The 27,798-nt window shown below is 41.7% G+C and overlaps 1 protein-coding gene across 1 annotated transcript in view; it reads right to left on the reverse strand.

Moving 5' to 3' along the window:
* The window catches only part of LOC101156397 (desmoglein-2-like), a 44,566-nt gene extending 17,346 nt beyond the window's left edge, over positions 1 to 27,220 (reverse strand). The window contains exons 1-6 of the mRNA XM_023954044.1: positions 27,036 to 27,220; positions 17,748 to 17,873; positions 17,178 to 17,333; positions 13,244 to 13,382; positions 12,232 to 12,398; positions 8,756 to 8,890 (exon numbers count right to left, since the gene is read on the reverse strand). Coding sequence (XP_023809812.1) covers positions 8,756 to 8,890; positions 12,232 to 12,398; positions 13,244 to 13,382; positions 17,178 to 17,333; positions 17,748 to 17,873; positions 27,036 to 27,191 — 879 coding nt within the window. The 5' untranslated portion in view covers positions 27,192 to 27,220. The remainder of the gene's footprint in view (positions 1 to 8,755; positions 8,891 to 12,231; positions 12,399 to 13,243; positions 13,383 to 17,177; positions 17,334 to 17,747; positions 17,874 to 27,035) is intronic.
* Positions 27,221 to 27,798: the final 578 nt, after the last annotated feature.

Consider the following 27,798-nt stretch of genomic DNA (forward strand, 5'->3'; position numbering starts at 1 on the left):
AACAGTTCTGGAAAAACATTCTTTGGACAGATGAAACCAAAATCAATCTCTACCAGAATGATGGCAAGAGAAAAGTATCGAGAAGGCGTGGAGAAGCTCATGATCCAAAGCACACTACATCATCAGTAAAACACTGTGGAGGCAGTGTGATGGTCTGGGTGTGCATGGCTGTTAGTGGCACTGGGACACTAATGTTTATTGATGACGTGACACAGGACAGAAGCAGCCCAATGAATTCTGAGGTGTTCAGAGACATACTGTCTGCGCAGATCCAGGTGAATGCAGCCAAACTGATTGGGCGGCGTTTCATAATACAGATGGACAACGACCCAAAACATACAGCCAAAGCAACTCAGGAGTTTATCAAAGCAAAGAAGTAGAATATTCTTGAATGGCCAAGTCAGTCACCTGATCTTAACCCAACTGAGCAGCATTTCACTTGTTGAAGACTAAACTTCAGACAGGCCCACAAACAAACAGCAACTGAAAGCCGCTGCAGTAAAGGCCTGGCAGAGCATTCAGAAGGAGAAAACCCAGCATCTGGTGATGTCCATGAGTTCAAGACTTTAGGCTGTCATTGCCAACAAAGGGTTTTCAACCAAATATTAGTAATGACCATTTTGTTTTCAGTTATTTCATTTGTCCAATTACTCACGAGCTCATGAAATGAAGGCATTGTGTTTACAAAATGCTTTAGTTTATCACATTTTTATGCAATCTTTTTGTTCAACCCATGGAATAAAAGCTGAAAGTCTGCACTTCAATGGCATCTGAGTTGTTTTATTTAAAATTCACTGTGGTAATATACATAAACTAAATTAGAAAGGATGTGTCTTTGTCCAAATATTTATGGTCCTGACTGTATGTTCCAGTGTTTCTCCATGTTTGGTTGTCTCTTTTTTTGTCCTCTCACCCTTAGCAGATGCTTTCTCTTAATGAGTTTGTTTCTGATAGAAATTCCAACGTTTACATTTAAAAGTAGTTTTCTTTTGCGTTTCTGTTGTCTTTAACTTGGTCAGTACAAGGATTTTACTAAAAAATGTTCAATCTGTTGATCACTTTTGGAGGCTGTTATTAATCAATTAAGACAATCTAACATTATTTAAATGATCTAGACTTAACTGAATTATAACAATTGTAACCAATTAAGCGTGGTGTTAAGGTTTTTTGCTTTATGTGTGACGCTTCAAGGCAACCTCAATTGTAATCTGCCATGTAGGCGCCATTATCATGTTTGTATATAATTCCCTTTTTTGGTCACGTGACTAGTTAAGATCTCATTTAGGCGCACCTGTCACCTGTGTTAGTTTGGTTTGTTGGTTTGACACAGAGAGGGTGCACAGGGCCCAGTATTTTTTGTTGACCGCTTTTACACTTGATTATGTACAATACTTCAAAAGGATCGTACCACATGTGTCATCTGATGCAATAATGAAGTGGAATAAATCACGACACACAAGAAAAGTGGATTTCATGGTCATAGTTTTTGTGGAGCGCGTCGCAAACAGGACCTGTCGCAGCCTCTCTAGCGGCTCATAAGCCCGCAGCCGCTACAACTTTGTCAACAAAAAATAAAAAGACAACGACAGAAAGAAAAGGACACTCCACACAGCGCAAGAATTCCGGACGCCACAAAGACAGCGCGACAGCGGGATGGACTGCAATCAAAGCGCCTCTGTCAGTGTCATCCAAGCCGAGGTAAGCACCCGGAAGCGACGGGCGCTCGGTCAGGAATCCAGCTTAGTGAAACTCTGAACCGCTATCTGGTGAAAATGAAGAATCAAACGGTGTATGTTTAACTAAGTCAAGATTGTATGGCAATCCCCGCACCAATGTTGCGCTGAGCAAGTCATTGCAGGATTTGTAAAGCTGCACAAACAACGGAGTCGAATGAATGAAAGTATTGCGCAACACCACGCAAGTGACGAAGGGAGAATGAGTGAACCAGAGAATGAGTGCTCTGCGATGGAAACGAATGAAAAAAGACAAATTAAACTGACTGTGAAAGCTCTCAGTAATAAAATTGAAAGGCTTCAAAAGGAACGCAAAGTTGCTGTGAATAAAATAAAAGGCCTTATTCCAGAAATAAAGAGACTTATGACAAACGAAAAGAATGCTGAACATGTTCAGTCTCTCATGGTGGACTTGACAGAACTGTGCGCAAACGCTGGTGAATCACATGCAACGTTACTCCCTCTTTTGCCACAGGATGAACAGAATAGTCAAGATGAGTAGTTTTCTAATATTCGGGATCACAGCAATGCTTTCATAGGAGGTGTGACACAATGGCTTGGTGACGTTAAGGAACAAAAGGATGTTTCTGCTGCAACATATAATTTGCTCTCAAACATAAACATACATCAAGTCACGAATCAAGAAATGGAGGAAAATGATGACATAAAACCCAGTGACAGTGTGTCAAATGTGGAGCAAAAATCAACAAGATCACATTCTGGAAAGTCAATAACGTCCTCTACAACTTCATCATGCATTAAAACAGAAGCAGATCTGGCTGCTTTAATGGCAAAACAAGAGGTTTTAAAACAAAGACATCAACTGGAAGAGGAGGAAGAACGACTTCGTCAAAGAAAAGAACAACTTATCTTGGAAGAGGAAATCTGTGCACACAAGGCCAAACTGAAAGTGCTGAAATCTCAAAGTATTGCAAGTCAAAGGCTTTCTAAAGCATCAGATGGAATGAACTCCTATTTGGACAGACAAACAACAAGACAAAAAACTCTGGATTGGAAAGCTGACCCATTTGTACCATTTTCACATCAAACAGCTCAACAGGATCACCAGGCTACAGGGACAAAGCCTAAAGAGAAAGCTGTGGGGGCTGAAACTACAATGATTAAAGACCAAAGACACGGAAAAGAAACAGTTCCCTCAGTCCATCCAAGTTTCCACATCCAAGACACCAGAAACACAAACACTGTGATGGACAATCAACAATCAATGTTGGACATAATGAGAAATCAAAATGAAATAACAATGCTTCTGATGGATCAGCAATGTGTTTCATCTTTGCCGAAGCGAGATGTACCTGTGTTTGACGGAGATCCATTACAGTACCACATGTTCATGAGAGCATTTGAGAACAACGTAGAGAAAAAAACTGATAATAACAGCGATCGACTTTATTTCTTGGAACAGTATACCAAAGGTCTGTCTAAGGAACTGGTTCGGAGCTGTCAATACATAAGTCCAGACAGAGGTTATTTCAAAGCTAAAGCCTTACTCAAAGAACACTTTGGAAATGAACACAAGGTGGCAGCAGCTTACATGGACAAGGTTCTTTCATGGCCTTCAATTAAAACAGAAGATGCTAAGGCTCTTCAAGATTAGTCTTTTTCTCAGAAGCTGTTGCAATGTTATGGAGGATTTGCATTACCTGCATGATCTTAATGTGCCTGCTAACATGCTCAGTGTTATCAAAAAACTTCCCTACAAGTTTAGAGACAAATGGAGGACAGTAGCTTGTGAACTACAGGAAAGAACTGGACAAAGATGCTAGATATCTGACATCACAGAGTTAATAGAAAAACAAGTAAGAGTCTTAACGGATCCAGTGTTTGGAAACATACAGGATGTTCCACCTGCAACTAGGAGTTTGACCAAACCAGAGTCACACATCCGTTTTGGAAGGAAAGAAAGCAGTTTTGCTACAACAGTTACACCAGTGAATAAAATATTAAAAGCTGAAACCCAGGAAAAGAAATTTACCCAAACGTTGAGAAAGAAATGTCTCTTTTGTGGAAAAGAACATACTTTGGATTCATGTGAACAGTTGGAAAAGAAATCCAGAAAGGAGAAGATTGGCTTCTTGAGAGAAAAGGGTGTTTGCTTTGGCTGTCTGTGTATTGGACACATCAGTAAAGACTGCAAAAGGCGCGTCTCTTGTGCTAAATGTGGCTTTAAACATCCAACTCTGCTTCACATTACTTCACATAGGAAAGAGGAGACTCAAGACGTTACAGAAACTGAAAAGAAACCAGAGGTTCAGCAAATGAGAACTTTGGTGTCCAATGGTCTTACTGGGGCTGGTGATCAAGACTGCAAATTACCAATAGTTCCAGTTCAAGTGAAACTCAGCAAAGGAAGCAAGATTGTCACGACCTATGCTTTTTTGGATCAAGGAAGTACTGCGGTGTTCTGTACCGACAGTTTAATGCACAGACTCAATGTGGAAGGACGGAAAACACACATTCTTCTCAGGACAATGGGTCAAGAGAAAATTGTGGACAGTTATGTTGTCAATGGACTTGAGGCAGCAGCCATTCAAGGAAATGATTTTGTTGCTATTCCTAAAACATACACACAACCAAGGATCGCAGTGCAAAAATGTAACATACCGCTGCAAAAGGATCTGCAAAATTGGCCTTATCTAAAGGACATCTACTTACCACAAATAAATGAAGAGATTGAACTTCTAATAGGCGTCAATGTTCCCAATGCTTTGGAACCACTGCAAGTGATCCAAAGTGAACATGATGGACCTTTTGCTATAAGAACAATGCTCGGTTGGACAATAAATGGACCGCTGGGAATTAACTGTGGAAATACAATGGATCAACGACAACCAGAACTGTCAGTAAACAGAGTGTCTGTTGTACAGATGGATGAACTTTGGCAAAAGCAATTCCAAATTGATTTTCCTGAATGCAGTATGGATGAACAGTCTGGATTGTCACAAGAAGACCAACAATTTATGGAGACAGTTTTAAATTCAGTAAACATCATAAATGGACACTATCAGATTGGTTTACCACTGCGAAACAAAAACATCTGCATGCCTAACAACAAGGATTTAGCTCTGCAGCGTGTTGTTCATTTAAAGAAAAGACTCCAAAGAGACACTGTTTTCTACACAGATTATATGGCCTTTATGAATGACATGTTCACCAAGGGTTACGCTGAACAGGTACCGGAGGAAGACCTGGAGCGTTCTGATGGGAAAGTATGGTATATCCCACATCATGGGGTTTACCACCCAGTTAAGAAAAAGTTGAGGGTTGTTTTTGACTGTGCCGCAACTTTTCAAGGCACGTCTCTTAACACCCAGTTGCTACAAGGGCCAGACCTCACTAGTTCTTTGATAGGAGCTGTCACTAGATTCCGCAAAGAGCAGGTGGTGATCATGGCAGACATTGAATCAATGTTTCATCAGGTGAAAGTACCCTCTGAGGATGCAGACTTACTAAGATTCCTTTGGTGGCCAAACGGAAATTTGAACTCACAGCTGTCTGACTACAGAATGACTGTACATTTGTTTGGGGCAACATCATCTCCCAGTTGTGCTAACTTTGCCCTCAGGAAATGTGCCGAAGACCACAAGGATCAGTTTAATCAAAACACAGTGGACACAATCAGACATTGTCTCTATGTGGATGACTGCCTTGTTTCAGTGGCTACTGAAGATGAAGCAACAGTTTTACAACAAGAACTTGTCTCCATCTGTGCTAAAGGTGGATTCAAACTTACAAAGTGGATGAGCAACAGGGAAAATCTTCTCAAAACTATACCAGAAGATCTTCAAGCCAAAGACACAATGGCTCTCCATTTCAACCAAGATCAAGATAATCTTTGGGTGGAAAGAGTGCTTGGGATGCATTGGAGTGTGCAATCCGACACCTTTGGGTTCAAAATCACTATTAAAAACAGACCTCTGACCCGAAGAGGAATCCTCTCAATTGTAGGCTCCATATATGATCCACTGGGTGTTTTGAGTCCTGTGGTGTTATCAGCAAAATTATTGCTAAGAGACCTATGCAGAAGAGGAGTTGGTTGGGATGACACCATACCAGAAGATGTTGCCAAAAAATGGATGAAATGGTTACAAGAACTACATCTTCTGAAGGACTTTAACACTAAAAGATGCCTAAAACCACAGAACTTTGGATAGGTAACACAAGCACAACTCCACCTCTTCTGTGATGCAAGTCAACTTGGTTATGGATCTGTTGCCTACTTGCTGTCACGCAACACAGAGTCACAAGTACACTGTGCTTTTCTCATCGGAAAGGCGAGAGTAGCTCCCTTAAAGACAGTCAGCATACCACGAATGGAGCTCACAGCTGCCACAATGGCAAGTCAAATTGAAGGCTTCCTGCACAGAGAACTAAACATGGATCTGCAAGAGTCTATTTTTTGGACTGACAGCGCCTCTGTTCTCAAATACATCAAGAATGAGACATCCAGATTTAAAGTTTTTGTTGCTAACAGAGTCTCTGAGATACTTAAGAATTCCCAGTCATCTCAGTGGAGGTTCGTCAACACCACAAACAATCCAGCTGATCTGGCCTCTCGTGGTTCAAAAGTGGATGTCTTTCTTAAAGACATGATGTGGACCTCTGGACCTTCTTTCCTCATGCAACATGAAAGAGAATGGCCAGTGAATCCTGAAGATATCGACCAACTTCCTTTACATGACCCTGAGGTCAAGAAAATGGTTGCAAATCCACTTCAAGCCAGCGAAGAGGTTGATCCAGTTATGACCATTATTCATCATTTCTCCTCTTGGACCAGGTTAAAGACTGCTGTTGCTTGGCTTCTGAAGTTCAAGAGGTGGATTATGGTGTCCCACCGAGAAAAAGCTCTTTCAATCTTAAAAACTACAAAGATAAATGGAAAGCAACAACCAATCTCTAAGAAAAATGGAAAGGCCCTAAGTAAACAAGAATATGTTGAAAGATGTTTAACTGTGGAGGATGTAGAAGAAGCTGAAGAGGAGATAATCAAGTACTGCCAAAAAATAAGATTTAAAGAAGAATTCTCCTGTTTACAAAGTGGAGCCGCAGTGAAAAGATCCAGCCATGTCTACAAACTCTGTCCAATCATAAAAAATGGTGTACTACGAGTAGGTGGACGGCTTAGCCGATCTTCAATGCCACTGGAGACTAAACATCCAGTTATACTGGCTAAGGACTTGCATATTTCCAACCTTATACTACAACACGTCCATCATCAAGTGGGGCATAGTGGTCGTAATCACATGCTCTCTAAGCTTCGAGAAAAGTACTGGATTACAGGGGCCTGCTCTGCTATACGAAGTATTCTAAAGAAATGTGTTCTCTGTCGTCGACTAAATGCACAACCCATGTCTCAACACATGGCTGATCTGCCAAAAGAAAGAATCACACCTGATGAACCACCGTTTACATATGTTGGCATTGATTGTTTTGGGCCTTTCGAAGTAAGGAGTCGAAGAAGTGTTGTGAAAAGATATGGAGTTATTTTTACTTGTATGACCATACGTGCAATCCATATTGAAGTAGCATCTTCGCTGGATACAGACTCTTTCATAAATGCCTTAAGACGTTTCATTGCAGGACGTGGTCAAATCAAAGAGATCCGGTCAGATAATGGCACAAATTTTGTTGGAGCAGAACGTGAGCTTAGGACAGCAATGGAAGGGTGGAACCAAGCAAGGATCAACAGCATGCTTCTCCAGGAGGGAATTAAGTGGAAGTTCAATCCACCCACTGCTTCCCATCATGGTGGATCCTGGGAACGACTAATCAGATCCATACGCAAGGTTCTTAATTCCATAATGACTGAACAAACAATGGATGAAGAAAATCTTCATACTCTGTTCTGTGAGGTTGAAGCAATCATTAACAGTCGTCCATTGACTACAACGTCTTTGGATCCTCATGATCTAGAAGCCTTGACTCCAAATCATCTTCTACTACTGAAGACTTCACCATTACTGCCACCAGGACTCTTCGATGCAGCAGATATCTATGCACGCAGACGTTGGAAACAAGTTCAATATATGTCAGACTTGTTCTGGAAAAGATGGACAAAAGAATATTTGCCACAACTGCAGGAGCGACAAAGAGCACTTGGGATGAAAAGGAACCTAATGCCTGGAGACATAGTGCTCATCGTGGATAGCACAGCACCCAGAAATTCATGGGTTCTAGGAAAAGTACTACAGACTTTCCCAGACAGAAGAGGATTAGTACGTCAAGTTCGAGTCAAGACAAAGACCAGCTGCTTGGAACGACCAATTACAAAGATGGTTTTACTGCTGGAGGCTGAAAACAAAAAGGAATAGCTTCATGAAGAAGTGAAGATTTCATGGATTTAAGGACTTGTGATCTTTTGAAAGACAGATACGGCTCTTGGAGGCCAATTGACTAACAAACAAAAAAAAAATGTGAAAAAAATAACTGAATGAATTTGTATTGTTTATGCTGATTTAATGTTTCTTTTGTGTGTGTAATTATTTGTCTATTTGCCAAATAATTAGGGGCTGGTGTGTAGGCGCCATTATCATGTTTGTATATAATTCCCTTTTTTGGTCACGTGACTAGTTAAGATCTCATTTAGGCGCACCTGTCACCTGTGTTAGTTTGGTTTGTTGGTTTGACACAGAGAGGGTGCACAGGGCCCAGTATTTTTTGTTGACCGCTTTTACACTTGATTATGTACAATACTTCAAAAGGATCGTACCACATGTGTCATCTGATGCAATAATGAAGTGGAATAAATCACGACACACAAGAAAAGTGGATTTCATGGTCATAGTTTTTGTGGAGCGCGTCGCAAACAGGACCTGTCGCAGCCTCTCTAGCGGCTCATAAGCCCGCAGCCGCTACAGCCACTTTTTAAACAAACAGAATTAAGCTGAGATTTATTGAAATGGGTAAATCTGAGTGGTACATAGGTGTGGTACATAGGTCACGTTTAAAGGGGGATGCTTTGATTGGGGCAAACATATTTATTTGTCTGTCACTAACTCATTTACCTCAGACTTTTCCAGATCAGGCATGTTGTCATTGATGTCCTCCACCTTAATCTCCACAGTTCCTGTCCCAGTCAGCCCTCCTGGCGCCCCTCCCATGTCGGTTGCTTTAATCACCAGCTTGTAGAGACTCTGTATCTATCGGAAAAAAGAGAAACATCAAAGTCATCAAAACTTTTCTGCTGTTTTGATTTTTTTCTGGTTTCTCTTTGTCTCAAAGTGAATCACCGGTAAAATTAAAATTGTGCATCATGATTAGTCATTGGTGTTAGACTTTGAATGGGTTCAGTCCTCAGAAAAACTGCAGTTTGAATCCAGTGAAAGTATTGTTATTGACCAAATATTAACTTCTGAACCCATATACAAAAGTAAAAGTTTAAAAATCAAACATTCCGTCTGTCATAGTCAACTGCTATTGAACATCAAATATCTCAACATTTCACGTGGAACAACCTGCACAATTGGTGAATGATATGCTTTTTAACCTGTAAGTGTGTTTCCTATTGGGAACACATACTAGTTAATGGTTTCCTGCAAATGAATCTGGAATTTTGGCCAGATCACACCAGAGCATTGAAGTTTGACAAGATGGCAGCCTTGTTTGTTGACTTCAAAGTCAAAGTCAGCTTTATTGTCAAATATGCTGCATCCATAAGACATACAGCACAGATGAAATTGCTTTTCTCTCACCCCACGGTGCAAGAAGCATATAAAATAATAAATAAACAACATAAAAAAATAGATAAAAAGACAGTAATAATAAGAATAATAACAGTAATCTAAACAGTGCAAAAGAGCAATGACATGGATAAAGTGGCAGTTTAAAGTGACAACAGTGCTGAAAACAGTAAGTGGATGAGTCAGTGATGGCAGTCTTTGGTGATGATGGTGTTCTAAACTGTTGTGAAAGTTTTCAATGTGAGCTCGTAGGATGGAGTGGAGGGGGCAGAGGGGGGAGGGCAGGGAGGGAGTTGAGAGTCCTTATCGCCTGGTGGAGGAAACTGTCCTTGAGTCTGCTGGTTCTGGCCTGCAGACTTTGCAGCCTCCTCCCTGATGGCAGCAGGTTGAAGTGTCTCTGGGAGGGGTCCCCTGCAATTCTGATGGCTTTGCGGGTGAGGCGTGAGCGGTAAATGTCCAAGAGGCCTGTAAGAGGGACACCAACTATCTTCTCAGCTGTCTTCACAATGTGCTGCAGAGTCTTCCGGCAGGACGCGTTGCAGGCTCCGTACCACACGGTGATACAGCTGGTCAGGATGCTCTCGATGGTGCCCCTGTAGAAGGTCTGCATGATGGGGGGAGGAGCTCTGGCCCTCTTCAGTTTGCGGAGGAAGTACAGGCGTTGTTGGGATTTCTTGGCCAGTGATGCAGTGTTTTGGTTCCAAGACAGGTCGTCGGAGATGTGCAGCCCCAGGAACTTGGTGCAGCTCACCCTTTCCACAGCAGCACCATTGATGATCAGTGGAGCGTGCTGGGTGGGAGTTCTCCTGAAGTCCACAACCATCTCCTTTGTCTTCTCCACATTCAGGTGTGGAGATTGTTGTCTTTGCACCACAGAGCCAGCCTGCTCACCTCACTCCTGTAGGTGGTCTCATCGTTGTTGTTGATGAGACCCACCACTGTTGTGTCATCCGCAGATTTGATGAAGAGGCTGGAGCTTGATGTTGGGGTGCAGTCGTGAGTCAGCAGAGTGAAGAGAAGGGGGCTCAGCACACATCCTTGAGGGACCCCTGTGTTAATTGTGATGGTGCTGGAGGTGTTGTTGCACATGAATTGCCTGTGGTCTCCCTGTCAGAAAGTCCGGCAGCCAGTTACGCAGGGAGGTGTTGAGTCCTAGCTGGTCTAGCTTGTGGATGAGCTGCTGGGGGATGACGGTGTTGAAGGCGGAGCTGAAGTCAATGAATAGCATTCTGACATGTGAGTCTTTTGTTTCCAGGTGAGGGAGGGCTGAGTGGAGGGCTGTTGAGATGGCATCATCGGTTGAACGGTTAGACCGGTATGCAAACTGGTAGGGGTCCAGAGTGGGGGGGAGGGTAGACTTGATGTGCTGCATGACCAGCCGCTCAAAGCACTTCATGAGAATGGGGGTGAGAGCGATCCGGCGGTAGTCATTGTAGCAGGAGGGAGATGACTTCTTTGGGGCCGGGATGATGGTGGTGGCTTTGAAGCATGCGGGGGCAACAGCCTGGCTCAGTGAGAGGTTGAAGATGTCGGTGATGACATCTGTGAGCTCATCAGCACAGTTCCTCAGGACACAGCCAGGAATGTTGTCAGGTCCTGGGGCTCTCTGTGGTTTTATCCTTCCCAGTGAGCGCCTCACGCTGTCACGTGATAGCATCAGCACCAGGTCACTGGGAGGGAGAGGAGTCTTCTGTGCCGGGATGCTGTTGTCTGCCTCGAAGCGGGCAAAGAAGGTGTTTAGCTGGTCCAGCAGAGGGGTTGAGTAGTCGCAGGCCTGTGGGATGGGCTTGTAATCCGTGATGGTCTGAATGCCCCGCCACAGGTTCCTGGTGTCACTGCTGTCTCTGAAGTGGGCAGCCATCCTCCTGGAGTGCTCCCTCTTGGCCACCCTGATGCCTCGTGACAGGTTGGCCCTGGCTGTTCTTAGACCAGCTTCATTCCCAGCTCTGAAGGCAGCGTTCCGTTCCCTCCAGAGTCTGTGGACGTCTCCTGTCAGCCATGGCTTTTGGTTAGCTCGAAGGGTGATGGTTCGCTGCACTAATGATTTAGCTGCTGAACATGTGCTTCTTTATTTTATATCAAACCTGATATTTCCTATAAAGCTACGTATACGTATACACCAGGCATGTTTTGTGCATTTCAAATGCGCATTTGTGAATGCACATTTAGCCCATGGTGTTCCCACTGGACAGTTGCTACCCAAAAGAAGGGCATGTCCACCACTTACAGCTGGAAGAGGCTTGGTGCGAAATCTCAAAGCGTGATACACGAAAGACTTGGTGTCATAGAATTTTAGCCGGGTACAAACAGCAATAATTAATTTCTCCTCCATGATATATTTTTGAAACTGTTAGCACTTAATTGTATATTAAAGGGTGATGCCATTCATTCATCGCTGCCAATCAGAGTCCGTGAATGGACTATAAATGGGCACGGGATGGGAACATGGTACAAAAGTAGGTTCTTAAAAATATCCGTAGCTATGTGTAAACGTGAGAGTCTGGAACGCGGAAGCCCAAACTGTGCATGTACGTGCATTTACATAGACTTTTCATTGGAAGTGGTCACATGAATGCGTGTTGCTGAGGGGTGGTGCAAAAGTAATAGAAACCAAAATATTGGAATGACAAGCGACAGCTGGAGCCAAAATCTGAACTGTAGTGAACAAAGGGAGGAATTAAAAAAAATAAACTTACTCTTTTACATAAAGCAGAAACAAATGAATTACATTAATTAAAACAGCAAATTTTCTACACAGAAAAGGCCACAGATGCTGACTGCTCCATCCTTTCGGCATTTACCTCTCTGTCCGGTTCTGTCCTCACATACAGGTCTCCTGTGTATTTATTGATCATGAACATGGGGTCTTTGCCTGGTGGTTCCTGACTGACGATGCTGTAGGTTAGGTTTGCGTTGATGGTTCCATTCTGGTCAGCATCTTCACCTTTGATCCTCATAACCAAAGTACCTTCAAGAGATCAGAGCAGAACGTTGTAATCTCCATACAACTGAATCTCAATGTTCTCCTTGTTATAAGCAAGGAGAGGTTGGATGGAAGCTCTGGACAACCTTGCCTCCTACGATCCCAACCTTCACTTTATTAGATAAATTGATAGATGGAAAGAAACACACAGATGAATAATAGTAGACTGTGGACAATGGACAATGGATACCATTTGGATTGAGACATGGTAGGATTATTTTACCATAGCTTAAAAATGACCAAGTGTCCTCACAGCAAACAACACATGTGATGTCAGCAAAAACTGATCAGTCCATCATTCCAGTCCAATGTGTGGAAACACTTTGAATTTAGAAAAGACATGTGACCATGCAGTGTTCTAGAATGTTCTAAGAATGTTTTAAGTTTTTGTTGGATTATTTGCCTGTGGATAAACAACAGTGGGCTGAATTTTAGGAAACTAAAATGTGAAGGGATTTAACATTGATTTTTGTTTACTTTTTTGTTTGGACACATATTTAATTTACACTTGATTATCTTGCAAGAAATCCAAGGAATCTGGAAAACTTCACTGTTCAGTAGCAGGAATTTCTCTCTGAGTCACACTGGTGGAAGTTTTGGCTAAAAATGTCCTGAATCCATTTTAGGTCAGTTATTTAGATTGTTCAAAATAAACCAAAATTAACGGTGAATCGTGTCATCAACAGCAAATTATGATATGAATCTAATTGTTGTTAGAACAAATCATTACACCCCTATAAAGAAACCATCAGCTGTCTCTCTGCCAATAACACTGTAAGCACAGAAATCTGTGAAGTTCTGCTTGATGCAGTAAACTGGTGCGGATTTACCCTTTTTGCTCGCCTCTTTGACAGTTCCTCTTTGTCGTTTAATAGTAGGAGCATTATCGTTCTTGTCCAGGACAATGATGTTTAGAGGAATATCTTCTTCCGCCAACGTCCCATTGGGGTGTTGGGCGATGCCTTTTAGCTGCAGAAACACAAAAACACAGGACAAGTTAGACCAGAGATGGGCAAGATTTTTGACTGACCACAAAGGGTACTAAAATTTGACAGAAGGGCCAGACCAGGAGCAAATGTGTAAGTGTTCTGGTAATCCACCTCATAAAAGAAAAAAATACCATGGAACCCTGTAGTCCTACATTTATTCTACATTTGTATTGTGCGATGCCTCCAACACAGCAGTTGGAGCTGTCTTACTTATCTCAACTCCACCAAGGAACAGAATAGCTGGTGGCTTTTGCTTCACTGGCCCCTCACTATGACAGAGCAAAAATACTCTGTAGGAGAGAGAGAGGCACCGGCCTGTGTCTGGGCATGTGAGACGTGGAACATGTACCTTAATGGCTGCCCCTTTACATTATGAACTGATCACCATGCTGATATGTTGCTGCTAAACACATCAAGCTCGGACCATAGACCACTGCCTCTGTACAGATGGACAGAGAGGTTACAGGCATGCAACCTTACAATTCAGTTCACTCCTGGGAGTGACAATGTGTTGGCTGATTTGCCATCACGTGCCACACCCAACCCACCACCTGAGACCAGTCAGGGTTCCCTAGAGCCCCAACTGATCCTCATGCACTCCTCTCTAGTTAGCAGTTACTCTCACAGAGCTCCAGGCTGCATCGGGACAGGATTCCACGTTCTCCCAACTCTGCACTTTTATTCGCAAAGGCTGGCCGGCAAAGGTGTTACATGAATTGATTGCTTTTCACAAGGTTGGGGCATGCTGGAACAATGTGTGTATAGCTGGGGGACTCTGCACAGTGGTTCCCACAGCTTTGAGAGCTCACATTTTAGACATGGTGCATTAAAGTCATCTGGGTGTCATAAAAGTGAAACAGCGTTGCAGAGGTGTTGTCTGGTGGCCAGGTATTAACAGGGATATAGACTATGGTCAAAGATTGCACTGCCTGTCTAACTAGTGGCAAGGCAGGTCTTCCCCTACCCCCAGCACTGCACCCTCTTCTACACCATGGAGCCACATACAGCAGCACATCTGTGGTGATCTCCATGGTGTTCCCCATCACCAGCGCTTTCTCTTGGTCGCTTATCGCTCACTCAAACTGGCCTAAACTTCAGCCTGCCGGGTCTGTAATCACTAAAGTTGTAATTAACTTCCTCTTTTCTCTTTTAACTTTCTCTTTCTCACAGGTCTCACTACTTAAAAGACTATGCTACGGACAGGTAAAAAAAAAGAGACTAAAAATTGGTGCATGTCTTTTGATAGAGTAACAGAATAGTCCACCAGCCATGCGGGTGTAATTGGCAGCCTGGACCACCCAGCTAACCAGTTTTGTTCACTGTTTTAAATCGTTCTCTGTGTTTGTGTTTATATCTGATTTAAAGAGGGGGGAAGGTGAGTGGAATGACATCACTAAACATCTGGTTGTTGTCACACAGTTGATTTTTCAGTTATCAAAACAGTTGGTCAGAAAACACAGACCAACCGCATTGGCATTGGATGGAGGACATCCAAGATGGCACCTGTGTTCAGCAATGCCCCTGCTCCTCCTCTTCTATGTAGATTAATAGTGACTGTTTTACTACATATGTCATTTTATCAGCCCGATTAATAAATGGATATGTTTCTGCTATGCAGATTTATGGCTGTGACTTTCAACTTGTTATGTCTTGCTGCTGCATCCCCTGTCATTCTGCTCACCTGGCATGTGTGGCTAATGTTTTTGATCAGCACCTGCCAGGTATTTAAGTCAAAGGAAGTCTCAACCAGGGTGCATGCAGAGAGAGAGCAGAGCAGGAGGCGGAGGATTAGTTGAGTTAGAGTTGGAGCTGTGCTGGTTGGTTTGCTTCTCTTTTCCCTTCTTGGTCCTCAGCAGTTTTGTACTGCTGGGTTTTGTCATTTTAGTTTGGGGTTGGACCTTGCTAGATTTTTATTTGCGGGCTTTGTTTCTTTTCATTAGTTAGACTTTGTAAGGGAGCCTTAGCAGGGAGATGTGGACTCCGATGGTCAAAGTGGCTGGGTCAGGTGTCTCCCTGACTTATTTTGTGTTTGGTCAAGGTTCCAATCTGTTCATTTTGTCTTTTGCCAAACGGTTTCCCCAGTCTGAGTACACCCTAAACATGCCACAGTGGAGTCTTTGCTGAAAAAGTCTACTTTGGACCCATCAGTTTTCCAGAATTATCGGGCCATTTGCCATTTTCTTTAAACATCTGGAGAAAGTGGTCTCCAGTGGTGCGTGGTGAACAGTTGTCAGAGTTCTTGGATAAGAGGAGTGTCTACAACACTTTTCAGTCATGTTTCTGTAAACAGCACTCTAAAGAAACAACCCTGCCGAAAATGTCCAGTGATATTTTAATGTCTGCTGTTTCTGGCAAATACACTGTTCTAGTTTTACTAGATCTTTCTTTCATCAGCCTTTGACACGGTTGATCATCAGATCTTATTGAAAAGGGGACCTGTTTGATTTGTCAGGGTCTGTTCTCCATTGGTTTACTCTTACTTATCTGGTCGGAGTTTTAGTGTCATGGCTAACCTAATGTCGTAACCCTTGTGCTATCCTAGGCGCTATAACATTGGGAGTGGAGTTATCTAGACCCACTAGACAGTGCGCTGAACCTTTTTTCTTCAATGATTCGTGATCTTCACTGGTGTCCATGGATTACATGAAATCTTTCCACCTTTATCCACCTTTGTCATGGTAGGGAGAACACGTCAATGTAAGGGTGGGGTCATAGGAAAGCTCAAGGGTTAAGTGAGCAAAATTCCTTTGTGGTGCTCCTCTGTGTGTCTCTGTTCTGTGTCCTGTCCTGTTTATGTTATACATGATCCCCCTGGGAAACTTCAGCAACGTCTCCTACCACTTCTTTGCTGATGATATCCTGCTACATTGCTCTTTTAAGCCCACTGAGACACAGAAGCTGGACTCTCTGATGGACTCCAAACAGCTGATGAAGACTAGTTTCCTCCAGTTGAAGAATATTTCTTAGCTCAGGAAAATGATGTCATATGAAGATCCACACTGTAACAGTCTGTGTTCTTCTTTGAATAAAAAGGAGCTGTCTCATTTGCTGTTGAACCAAAACTCTGCTGTAAGGATCTTGATCCGCACTGTGAGAAGAGATCACATTTCCCCTATCCTCAAAGGTCTTCATTGGCTCACGGTTGCTTACAACTTTCAATATAAAATGTTAGTGCTGACTTTTTGGGCCCTCTATGGTCAAACTCCTTCATATGTTTGTGATTTCATTGCCCCCTACAGACCATCTCGTGCACTTCCAGGCTGTTTCTCCAAAACTCTGGGATCAGTTCCAGTTCTCCCTGCATTCCCTGGACTCTGACAGTTTTAAAAGCCAACTCAAAACTTCTTATTTTGCAAAGCATTTTAACTGAAATTTTTTTTATGTGGGCTTCAGATGATTGTTTTTTTTGGTGCATGTTGCTGTCTTTTTTCTTTTTTAACATGTGAAGCACCATGTGACTTTGGTCTGTGAAAGGTGCTATATTTATAAAACTTACTTACAATCCAGGAGTGTTTTCTGATAAACAACACAGGGAACGTGTGAACATCAACTTTTCATTGAAAGTGGTTGCTTGAACGTGCGTTGCAGAGGGCGGTGTGACCGTAGCATCAGAGTAATGCGGTTCATATTTTTACCTTTCCTTAAAAGGGTTTGGAAGTGACTTTCTGTTTTTGGATCACTACCACACACTGACACAGCCACATGTGGAGCCTCACAACACACAGTCCTCTGTAAGTTTGTTTAAATTTTGATCTTACTGATCACAACGACTTACGTTGTACTCTTGGCACTTCTCGCGGTCCAGAACATCTGTGATCTGGACATACCCATTGCCGTGATTCACCACAAAGAGGTTGAAGGGCGGTTTGTCAGCTCCTGGTCCACGGAGGTAGTACTCCACAGTTGCTTTCTGGCTTTTATCAGAACGGATCTGGAAGCAAAGAGTTTGGTTTTTGGGTTGTTGGTGTCATACGTGTGCTGTGACAAATATTCAGAGATCAGGAACTGACAGTGAACTTAATGTGTGACAGCACATCCTGAAAAGTTTTACATGTCAGTGAGGATCATGGTGTTTTCACTGTATAATTTCACAAAACAGGTTTTCTGCTTTACACACAGAACCTGAGTTTTTTTTCTTTGGGTCCCTTCACGTCGATTAAAAACCACATGTTCTGAAGTCTGTGGAAACCTGCAGCTCAGGGCCAAATTCTCGGCACAACAGCCAGCGCTGACAGATTGAGAAAGCTGAGTCGTCCGCAGGGCACACAGGAACGCCGCCAGATTGTTTAAGACTCTCATTAAAGGTTCTGCTTTGCTGACTGTCTGCTGCAGGCAATAAACCAACCTTTGCGATGAACTCCTTCTTGGTGTAGTCTGTGTTTTCCCACAGCTTGGTTGGGGGGAGGACCCAATCTCTCTTGGACCTTTTCAACGCCTTTGTTCTTTTCAGCCTTGCCTCCGCACCTATCACCTGAATCATTAAAGAGGGCCGGTAAGTCAGCAGGAAAAAATATTGACATCCTGCTGCAGTCAGAGTCTGTGGTTCTGTTTCTGTTCACACCATCCTACCCTGTTCACCCAAATCAAGAAGACCCGAAAAGTCAGCACAAGGTTGAGTAATGAGTTGGAATAAGGTTCTTGAAATGTATATGAAAACTATAGACTCATATTGTTGTTACATAATGAAAAAAAAGTTTTTTTAAATCTTTTTCTACGATTTTCTAGAAATCTCTTTACTCAAGACATGATGTACCTAAAATAAAAAATGTGTTTATATAATAAGTATGAACATTTTTATACAGTTTCCATAATGCATTATTTTATTTTGTCCCCAGCAGTCCTGCACTGCAACCATCATGTTGTTTTCACATTTCTTCTTTCTTACTGCGAATCTGAGCAAAGATTTTGCCCCACCCTACTTAAAAACTCCCAAAAGATTTGCATGTTCTTAGTACCCAGTGAAATTTGACTTTGGGCATAGTGAATAACATGCGTACTGTCTATTTGGGCCAGAATGAGTGCTGACTTATCGTGAAAACTGATCAAAACATTTTTATGACAGTTGCCTCAGGGTTAACAACAATTATAATTTCAGGTTGTAAAATACTAAAGAGCAGGTTTGCTTGTACATTTTAATTTGTTCAGTTAATATTAAATGATAACATTCTTTTGAAAAAAAAATTGAATAAAGATTTATTATTTGGAATTGTTTGCCCAATTTTCCACAACATAACATCTACATAGTTACCAGAGAGGAACTTCACTCCAGTGCTTTGACGTCTTTGAAATTACAGATCTTCACTTTAAAAAGATCTTTGTTTTTTTGGTTTTGCTCAAAATAAAAAAGCTGGTGAGCTTCACAAATGTTGGAATCAAATCAAAAGATGTTTCCCGTGTTTTTGAGCAGTTGCTTACCAGTAACCAGAACTTTTTATATTCAAATCATTTGATTTATTTAATCTTTTTCAAATGTTTAAAACTGAGCAGAAATAAAAATATCACATTACTTTGCTGCAAAACCAAAAGTACAAAGCAAACTTTTACTCTCTGTCCCATTCCCCTAATAGTTAGACATGATTAAATCTGAAATACAATTTAATTAACATTGACAAAATAATAACTGACATGAGAATGAACATTTGCTAGCACATTATGTACTTATGCACTTCCATAAATAAATGGGAAATTATCTATATTATCTTCTTTTTATAACAATACATTTATATTTCAAAAACTTGCTTATTTTTATTGTATTCATTTACACACACGCCTTGCCATGGAACAGCTGAAAAGCCATTTGGCCCATTACTTTTGGTTCCTTAACAAGTGGGAGGCACATGTGCAAACTGTTGTAATTCCTACACCACTCACCTGATCTGGATGTAAAGACCCTCAAATTAAAGCTGACAGTCTGCAGTTGCATAAATGAGCCCAGTTTTCTTTTAAATTTGAGTCAAAATGTTTGCTAAATGGCTACAACAAGTTCTGAACAGGATGGGAGGAAAAGGGAGACAAGCGGCCAGTCCTGCTCTGACTTTTAGATTTGAATGTGCTTGCAGCTCCTGACATGTTTACCCCGCAGAGGTTTTACATTTTTTTAACAACTGCTGCTTTTTCAGATTCATGATGGGAGTTTTTTTTTCTCCCTCAAACAAATAAACCTTTTCCCCATTTCCTCTCTTTGATTCTCCTCTCTTTGGTCCATAAACCGTCCGCTTACTGTAGTGAATGAACTCAGAACTCAGCTAGCTGTAAGTGAACTGAGTCCCTCGGTTTATTTTTTGGGGTCCAAACCAAAGTTCAGGTGAGAAGCTGAGGGAAAACTCCCTGAGGTTTGTTTTTCATTTTCTCATCAACTTCATTTTAAAGAAAAGTGTGTCACAGAGGAGAAACTACACTTTCCAGTTCCAGAAAGAACATAAAGCTTCTCCCCTTCAAGCCACCACTCCTGTGTCTGAACTGCTGTCTGGTATGTAACGATTGCTCTAAAGTTTTTGTACGTCTAACTATTTGGTGACAGATTCATTTTTTGCACAGGTGTTGCGGCGTTTAAAAATATTCTGAGCAGGGGATGGGATGTGTGGGAGATTAAAGACTGTTGTACTTTGAAAAAAAAAGTTATTTTTGTGTGTGTTCCAGCCGCATGCCTATGCCGGCAGTTGAAACGGCGTTGGAAGAAGCCATGGAGGGAGCAGCTAGCATAAAACCCTGCAGATCAGATCCAGCAGCTGTGAATGTACTGTACATGTGTTTTCCTCATTCCCCCTTTTTTTGTTAAAGTTCTCCACTGTAAATGAACCGCTTCTTTCTTCCTCATGCATCAATTATTGACCGTCGTAACAATTTGTAGGTCCCACCGAGATGTTTGTTTTGTTTTGGAAAGAACCATCTGACGGAGATACTGAAGTTGAGTAAATTGAGGAAATTGTTGAATTGAGGAAAAACTGTTCCAGCTGACTGTTGAAGAGCTGTGCCTGGTGTGCAGGTTTTTCAAGATCTAAATGAGCGAGGGGAAAGACGCGACACACTCTCGTTAAACTCATCATCAAGTTCTGTGAGCGAGAAGAACTGTTGGAGGAAGAGGACGAAGACACGTCGGTGCTTCAGGAGCTGAACGACCAGTTGGAGAACCTGCCAAAGGGTTCTGAACGTGCACCGTCTGGCCTCATATACAACAAAGTACTTGTCCAGAGTCAATGTTTTCAGTCCATTATGACCGATCTGCTCAATGACAACATCAGAGCTGAAATGCGGACGTACCTGCAGATGAAAACAGTAGTGATGAAGTGTTACTCCAAAATATGCAAATTGCTCAGTACAATGAAACCGAAAGAGTTCAGAAAGTAAAAGCTGCAAACAAACACCTTTTCAAGGGCAGATTTAACTCGATAAAGCCAAGTAAAGCTGAAAATTCTGCTCAAATCGCTCAAAGCTCGGAAAATCAAAGTAAGAAAGTTTAAAGAAAGCCCTCTATTCTCAAAAATAAAATAAAATAACACAAGCGTTTAAGCAGTTTCTCCCCAGTAGAGCCCGTGCAAACTTTGTTCGTCGACCAAAAAGATAATGTGCAGCCGGTCAAAGATACAATATTGATTGCCAACATTTTTTAAGCGTGGTAGTGAAACCCAAAGGGTGCAGATTGGGAACAGAGAAAGTGCCGGGAAACGGGCAAAGGTTGTTGCTAAGGGATGAGCCACAGACAGAGACGCCCAGTCCCGAAATCTAAACCCCAAGTCCAGTTCACCAGCAAAACCCTTCAACCCAAATATGAACCAACCAGTCAAAAGTAAAAGTCCTGTCTATCTCACTCCAGCACAGCCAAATAAAAAATACAAAATACCCCATAGGCCCCTCTTTCTAAAGATCAAAGAGTTGCACATTTAATTGGAAATAAGATGCTGTGTGGTGCAAGATGAATAACTTAAAGACTTAAGCTCTGTGGGACACAGAACCACAGGTCACAATGATAAGCGAAGCATGGATATCCCAATACTTGCTTGACGTAGAGCCGACCCATCTGTGACCTACTAAATCAAAATGGGTTGCAAATGGTTCTGAAATCCCATTTCTGGTTTGGGTTGAGGTTAGCCGGAGTTTGTATGGTCCAAAAAACCAATCCACAAGGTCAGATGAGGTTTTGTTCCAGTGCTGGTGAGCAGGGACGTTATCCAACGACCTATAGCATAATTCAAGAAACTCCACATGAGAAATTAACATAACACAGCTGTCCTCCCACAGCGCCTGCTGCCAGCTACGCAGTTCCTGACCAATGGATTCGAGCTCACTAAGGCAGCAATGTTTTCCTGTAGCATGTGCCTCTTGATCGCTGCCCACAGAGCCAGCAGCGCTTTAGAAATGCCATGCTCCCCCCCATTGCACAGCTGACTGCAGAGCATGAAATGCAATAGTCACTTCTTTACAGTAAAATATTCTTGGAACATGTTGAAAACGTCAGATCGGTCCCACAACGCTAGAATGCCTCGGGAATTAAACTTAGAGAAGACAAATTAGACCTGTTCAAAATGAGGTGTAAGGATAGGGTAAGGTTATGTAAGTAGCAGTGAGGGAAGTAAAAATAACAGCCCCCACCAATATCAAAGAGCTGCGTAAACTTTTAGTTTTTTGGGGGGTACCATAGAAGCTATGTGCAAGATTTCCCCTGACATGCAAAACGTTTATATGATCTTTTGTCCACGAAAGCCCCATATTTTTCATCACTCTGCAAAGGGAGGACAGCTCCCCCCACATCAGAAAATAGTTTGGACTGAAACCCATCAGAGTGCCCCGAATCATTTGGTAGATGTCCTAATAAATCCGCCGGTGATGGCTTACTCAAGGTTTGAGGAAACATTTATCCTCAACACAGATGCCTCAGAAGAGGGACTTGGAGCTGTTTTGTACCAGAGACAGGTGGGAAAACTCAGAGTCATTGCACATGGCTCACAAACATTGACACCAGGAGAAAAGAACTACAGTCTGCATTCAGGTAAACTAGAATTTTTGGTACTCAAGTGGGCTGTTACTGACCGGTTCACAGACTATTTGTTTTATACTCCTTCTGTAACAATGTACAGTGATAATGACCTATATGTTATGTTTTGAGTCGAGTAAAACTGAATGCAAGGCGTCATCGCTGAGTGTCCCAATTAGCTAATTTCAACATAACACTCAAGTTTAAAAGCAACAGCGACGCTGATTTCCTGTCATGCACACCTTTGCGTGACAGGATAGTGCTAACTGCAGTATTTAGTGCCACTGAAAAACAAGATCACAACTTAGATCTGGATCTCTGCCATCACTTGTAGCCCACATGTCTAGAAACTAACTGCAGATAGTCATCCAGATATTACAGTTGCTGAGCGAGACTTATTGCAAGCACAGCTGTATGATTCAGCCATAGGCCAAATACGGAAAATGAAGAAATTAGGAAAAAAACCTAACAAAAGAGAAAGCAATATGACAACAAAGGTCAAACAGTCTATGCTTCATGAATTGAAAAGACAGTAAATTTCTCAAGAAGGGTTGTTGAAGTGCAAATACTTTCACGCTGAAATGGGTCACCTGGGCAGAGACAGTTTTACACCTCACCTGACAACAATTTTGTTAGCTTAGAACGCAAACTGACATCAAGTTTTTCATAACACAAGTTTGCAAATGTAACATTCATAAAGAAACCGGTGGTACAAAGCAAAGCCCCCATGTGTCACATGCCAGCAAATGCACCATTTAAAATGATATCGATAGATTACCTGCATCTGGAAAAAAGTAGGGGAGGGTATGAGTACATTTTTGTTATTTTGGTCAATTTGACCAATCGATTTAATCTTTGGATTGAAAGGCGAAGAAGAACATGTCTCACCACAAGAATATGCTCGGAAATGGCAACAACAAATGCAAAAAGCATATTATATTGCATCAAAAATTATTCAAAGAACTACAAGCAGGGGAAAATCATATTACGACCAAAAGAGACAGAGTGCAGTCCTTTCATGCACAGGGTTCTTGTGAGAAACATGTCGTGAGCACAGAGGACCAGGAAAATCACGTTCATACTGGAAAAAAACGAAAACATTAAGTTGTGTCCCGAAAAGAAGAAAACAGCCCAGTGTATGACGTAAAACCCGACTGTGGCAAAGGAAGAGGCAGAATTCTTCACAGAAACATGCTAATGCCATGTAATGCCTTACCTCTGCAAGAACAAAGACAAAACTTTTTGAGAAAAGAACCACAGACAAAGCCTAGGAAAAGGCATCCAACTATTGAAAAAAGAGAAGAGGCAACAAGCTCAGATGAGGATAAGCTTCAAAAACAGCGTTTTGCTGATAGGCGGAAAATCTATGTCGCAAGATCTGGGAAGCAGAGTGGGCCCAATCCCAGCGGTCCAGCAGTGGAGCAGTAGCCATGCAGCAGCCATGCAGCAGCCATGCAGCAGCCATGCAGCAGCCATGCAGCAGCCATGCAGCAGCCATGCAGCAGCCATGCTGCAGCCATGCTGCAGCCATGCTGCAGCCATGCTGCAGCCATGCTGCAGCCATGCTGCAGCCATGCTGCCGTATGGACACGACTACGTGCCATGGTTACTACAACTCACACTTGGACGCTGTGTTGTGTATCCTGGCCTAGTTCATAGCGGGTACAACTGAAAAAATGGACTGTTGTATAGTTGTACATCACAAAATGAGAAATGAACTGTAACATGGACTGTTATTCTATGAAGACCATTATATTGGAGTACCAATAATGTATGACATGTGTGAACATGTATCAGGGGAACATATGGTTATTTATGTACTGTCATGGTTTTATTTGTGTGTCGTTGTTCGAATGTTGTGGACAACATTTAATTAGCAAAAAAGTTGCAGTGTAAAACGGGCAGAACACTAGCACAAAGCCTCTCCCAGAGGGCCCCACTCCTGGATTCTGGTCTCCATAGTACTCTCCCCATCCTGAGGGGGTTTCTTCTCTGTGGCCTGCTGGGTCCTGCCTGCTGCCACTGGCAGGCACATCGTCAGCCAACCCCATTCAAAAAGTGGGTCGATGGCCTGCAGATGAGGCTGAAAATGCATCTAATCATGTTCATGCAGGAATCTTTAAGAACAATTTGATGCTGGCGGGGAATGAAACAGATTATTAAATGCTGGGGATGAAAAAAAATGGAAACACAAGAACAGAAGTGCTTAATGTTAAAGTTTAGCAAATAAAAATGAGTTAAAAATGATTTCAAAAGGGTTTGATAAAAATAAAAGTCTAAATACAAATGTAAATCTCCTTGTTTAACCTTATTGTTTAATCAAAATGTGGAAAATAAATGTAAAAACAAGTTGTTATTTAAACAATAAAAGCAAATGTTAAATAATTTTATGGATTTAAGATAGATTCTTTTAGCTCTGGAACTGGAAAAGTTGTTTATATTCATCTTGTCATGGTTTGAGTTCTTTTGTATTTGGTTTTTGCTTTCTGTCTTGTTCTGTCATGGTTAAGTTCTGTTTCCTGTTTTATTTTGAAATGTTTCCTGTCTTGTCATGTTCTTGAGTTTTACTTCCTTTGGTCCCCATCTGCCCTGATCGTGTTCACCTGTGTCTTGTCTGCCCTGTCTGTATTTAAGTTGTGTCTCCGCCTTCCTCTTGTGCTGGTCCATTAACGTCTCATGTAACGTCTGTAACGTCTTCATGTGTCCTCGTCCCTGTCCCTTCATGCCTTGTTCCATGTCCCTCGCCAAGCCACAGTGAGTTTTTGTTTGCTTTGTCATCCTGCTCTGCAGCGCTTTTTGTTATTAAACCCCCTTGCCCTTGAATCGTGTGCCTCCGCCTCTGCATTTAGGTCCTTACCTGCTCTCGAGCCCCCCCCCCCCCCCACATGACACATCTGTCACATTTCTCTGTGAAAAGATGAGTTTTAATGGTTTTATTTATTTAAGAAGTCATGCACTAATGTGCCCAGCCCGCATGGGTTTATATGACACTGGAAGACAAAATACAAAAAAATGGCCATCACAAAAATACAATAATCCACCCAATCAGAGTCTAACAGCATACAAAGTGTCCATTCTTATTGTCAATGCCTTTGCCACAAAAGTGGCCAAACAAAGTAATTCATTTTTGAAAAGCTAACTTAAAATTTTAACTTCAGAAACCCAAAACAAATCAGGACATTTTTTTCTATTACCTCATACAAACAAAGTCTGTGTTTAAGAATTAATAATAAATAAACATTCTTGATGTCAAAGAGCTCAGTTATTGACTGGCTGGTTTTCTATTTTGGTCTTTATTGACATGTTTTCAGTTTTCGGTTTTTGTAAAAACTGATCCGCTGACAGGTGTCTGTCGTATTGTTGGTCCCCTGAATACTTTTAACGCTAATTTTTTATTAGGAATCTTGGTGTAAACCTTGACAGGCATTTTAAATTCGACAAACGGGTCAGTGCTGTGGTCGAATCTAGGTTTTATCATTTGAGGCTAATCAGCAAAGTTAAGCCATATCTTCCTTTTGTGCTCTGGAACAAGTGATCCATGCTTTGATCTACCCCAGACTGGACTACTGACTCTCTGCTCCGCCGTCTCCAGCTGGTCCAAAACTCAGCTGCCTGCCTCTTAACGGGGACCAGACAGTGTGAGCACATCCCTCCCTTACTGTATTCTCTTCACTGCCTGTGACTTTTAGAATCATTTTTAAGATTTTATTTCTGGTTTTTAAATGTTTGAAGGGTCTGTCACCTCAGTATCTTTATGATCTTTTACATCTTTATCGTCCACGTCAAGCCCTAAGATCTGAAGATCAAAAGCTTTTAGTGGTTCCCAGGACTCGGCTTGTGACTCGGGGAGACAGAGCTTTTTCATTTGCAGTTCCTAAACTCTGAAATGAAGTGAGGTCTGCCAGAACCGTCTGTGATTTTAACACACTTTCAATTCAGCTTTTTACTCTTTTAACTCCAGCAAGCAGATATTTTATTAATTTTAATACTTTCATTGTTTATTGTTTAATTGGTTTTATTGTTTCTTCATTGTATCATATTGTTTAGTTATTTTATTTATATTTGATTTTATATTCATCACTTTGATTGTCTCTGCTTTTATAAGTGCTCAACAAATAATAGATTGATAGATTGTTATTGTAAAGTAACACTTTGTTTGCTCTAAAATGCATGTTAAATGAAATAAAAGAATAAAAACGTTCGTAAAGACATTTTTGTTTCTGTTTTGACTGAAGATGGACAGCATTTAATTTCATCTTTCTTTGGTTTTGCTCAGAGAAGGATGGTGAAGTAATTTTTGAAAACAGATTAATTTCTGTTTTTATTATTTTTACTCAGGTATGTTTGCAGTTAAAGCAACCCTCTTCATTTCCTACACTGGACTCCCATAGAATAATTATTCTTGTTAATTTTTTCTTACACACGTTATTGATTGTAAATGTTTTTATTCAGTTTACTTTAAATGTTATCATAAAGTTTGGAAACACAAGTTTCCTTTTTCTATAGTATAAATCCAGGAGTTCTGGACAAAAAAAAGAAGAGCTTCAGTTGCAATTGTTTTGAAGGATAGAGCAAAATCCTTTTGCTGAAACAGCACTCAGTCTGTGGTTGTGCAGTGGGTCAAGAGTTAGGAAATGAGAAAAATCGAGAAGTAGGACTCACCAGCAGGAGAAGAAGGACACCAAACTTTGAGGAGTGCAGCGCCATGAGAGCAGAGGAGCCTGCGAATGTATGGACTCGATGTTCTGAACAGGAATTTTTGAAGATTTCTGTCCTTTGACTTCCTACCTCTACACCTGACACCTCCGCTCCTCCCATTTACCTTCGTCAAACGTCATGTAAAAAGTATGTAAAAAGCTGATGGCCTCGGGACTACAAACAGGTGAGGGTTTTCTGCTGAAATGATATTCCTGGTAATGAGCACAAACAATTTTTTCCTGCTGCAGAGGTCAACCTTCTCATCACTTTCATCTCACTTGAGGTCGTCATCTGCAACTTTGAGAAAGTGATCAAAAAACTGTATCTACAGTGTCATGGTTTGCATTCACAAACTACATGTTCCGACAGGCAGCTGCAGACTGAGATATATGCAAATCTACCCCTTCCATAAACCATCAGGCATTCACAAATTCAAATGTCAGTTGTTCCCAGACATCTGCCACCGATGACTGTTTGTCATTCCGGAGCCCTAAGGCTGTAGCATTGGAGGGCGTGAGGTGGAGCTTCAACTGTTTGATTGTGGTTCAGAAGAATGTGCATCATTGCAGGTCTGCACGCTATGCACGTATGTGTGTGATGTGTGTGCGTGTGTGTATGTCAGTTATGGTCTTGTTTTGCACTGAGTCCTGGTTCTGTTCAGATTAGACTGTCGCATTTCAGTTGTAAATTGCAAATGAAAATATTAAATATTTGCTTTTCAAATTAT

The sequence above is a fragment of the Oryzias latipes genome, chromosome 4 (assembly GCF_002234675.1).
Source record: "Oryzias latipes chromosome 4, ASM223467v1".
NCBI classification, from domain to species: Eukaryota; Metazoa; Chordata; class Actinopteri; order Beloniformes; family Adrianichthyidae; genus Oryzias; species Oryzias latipes.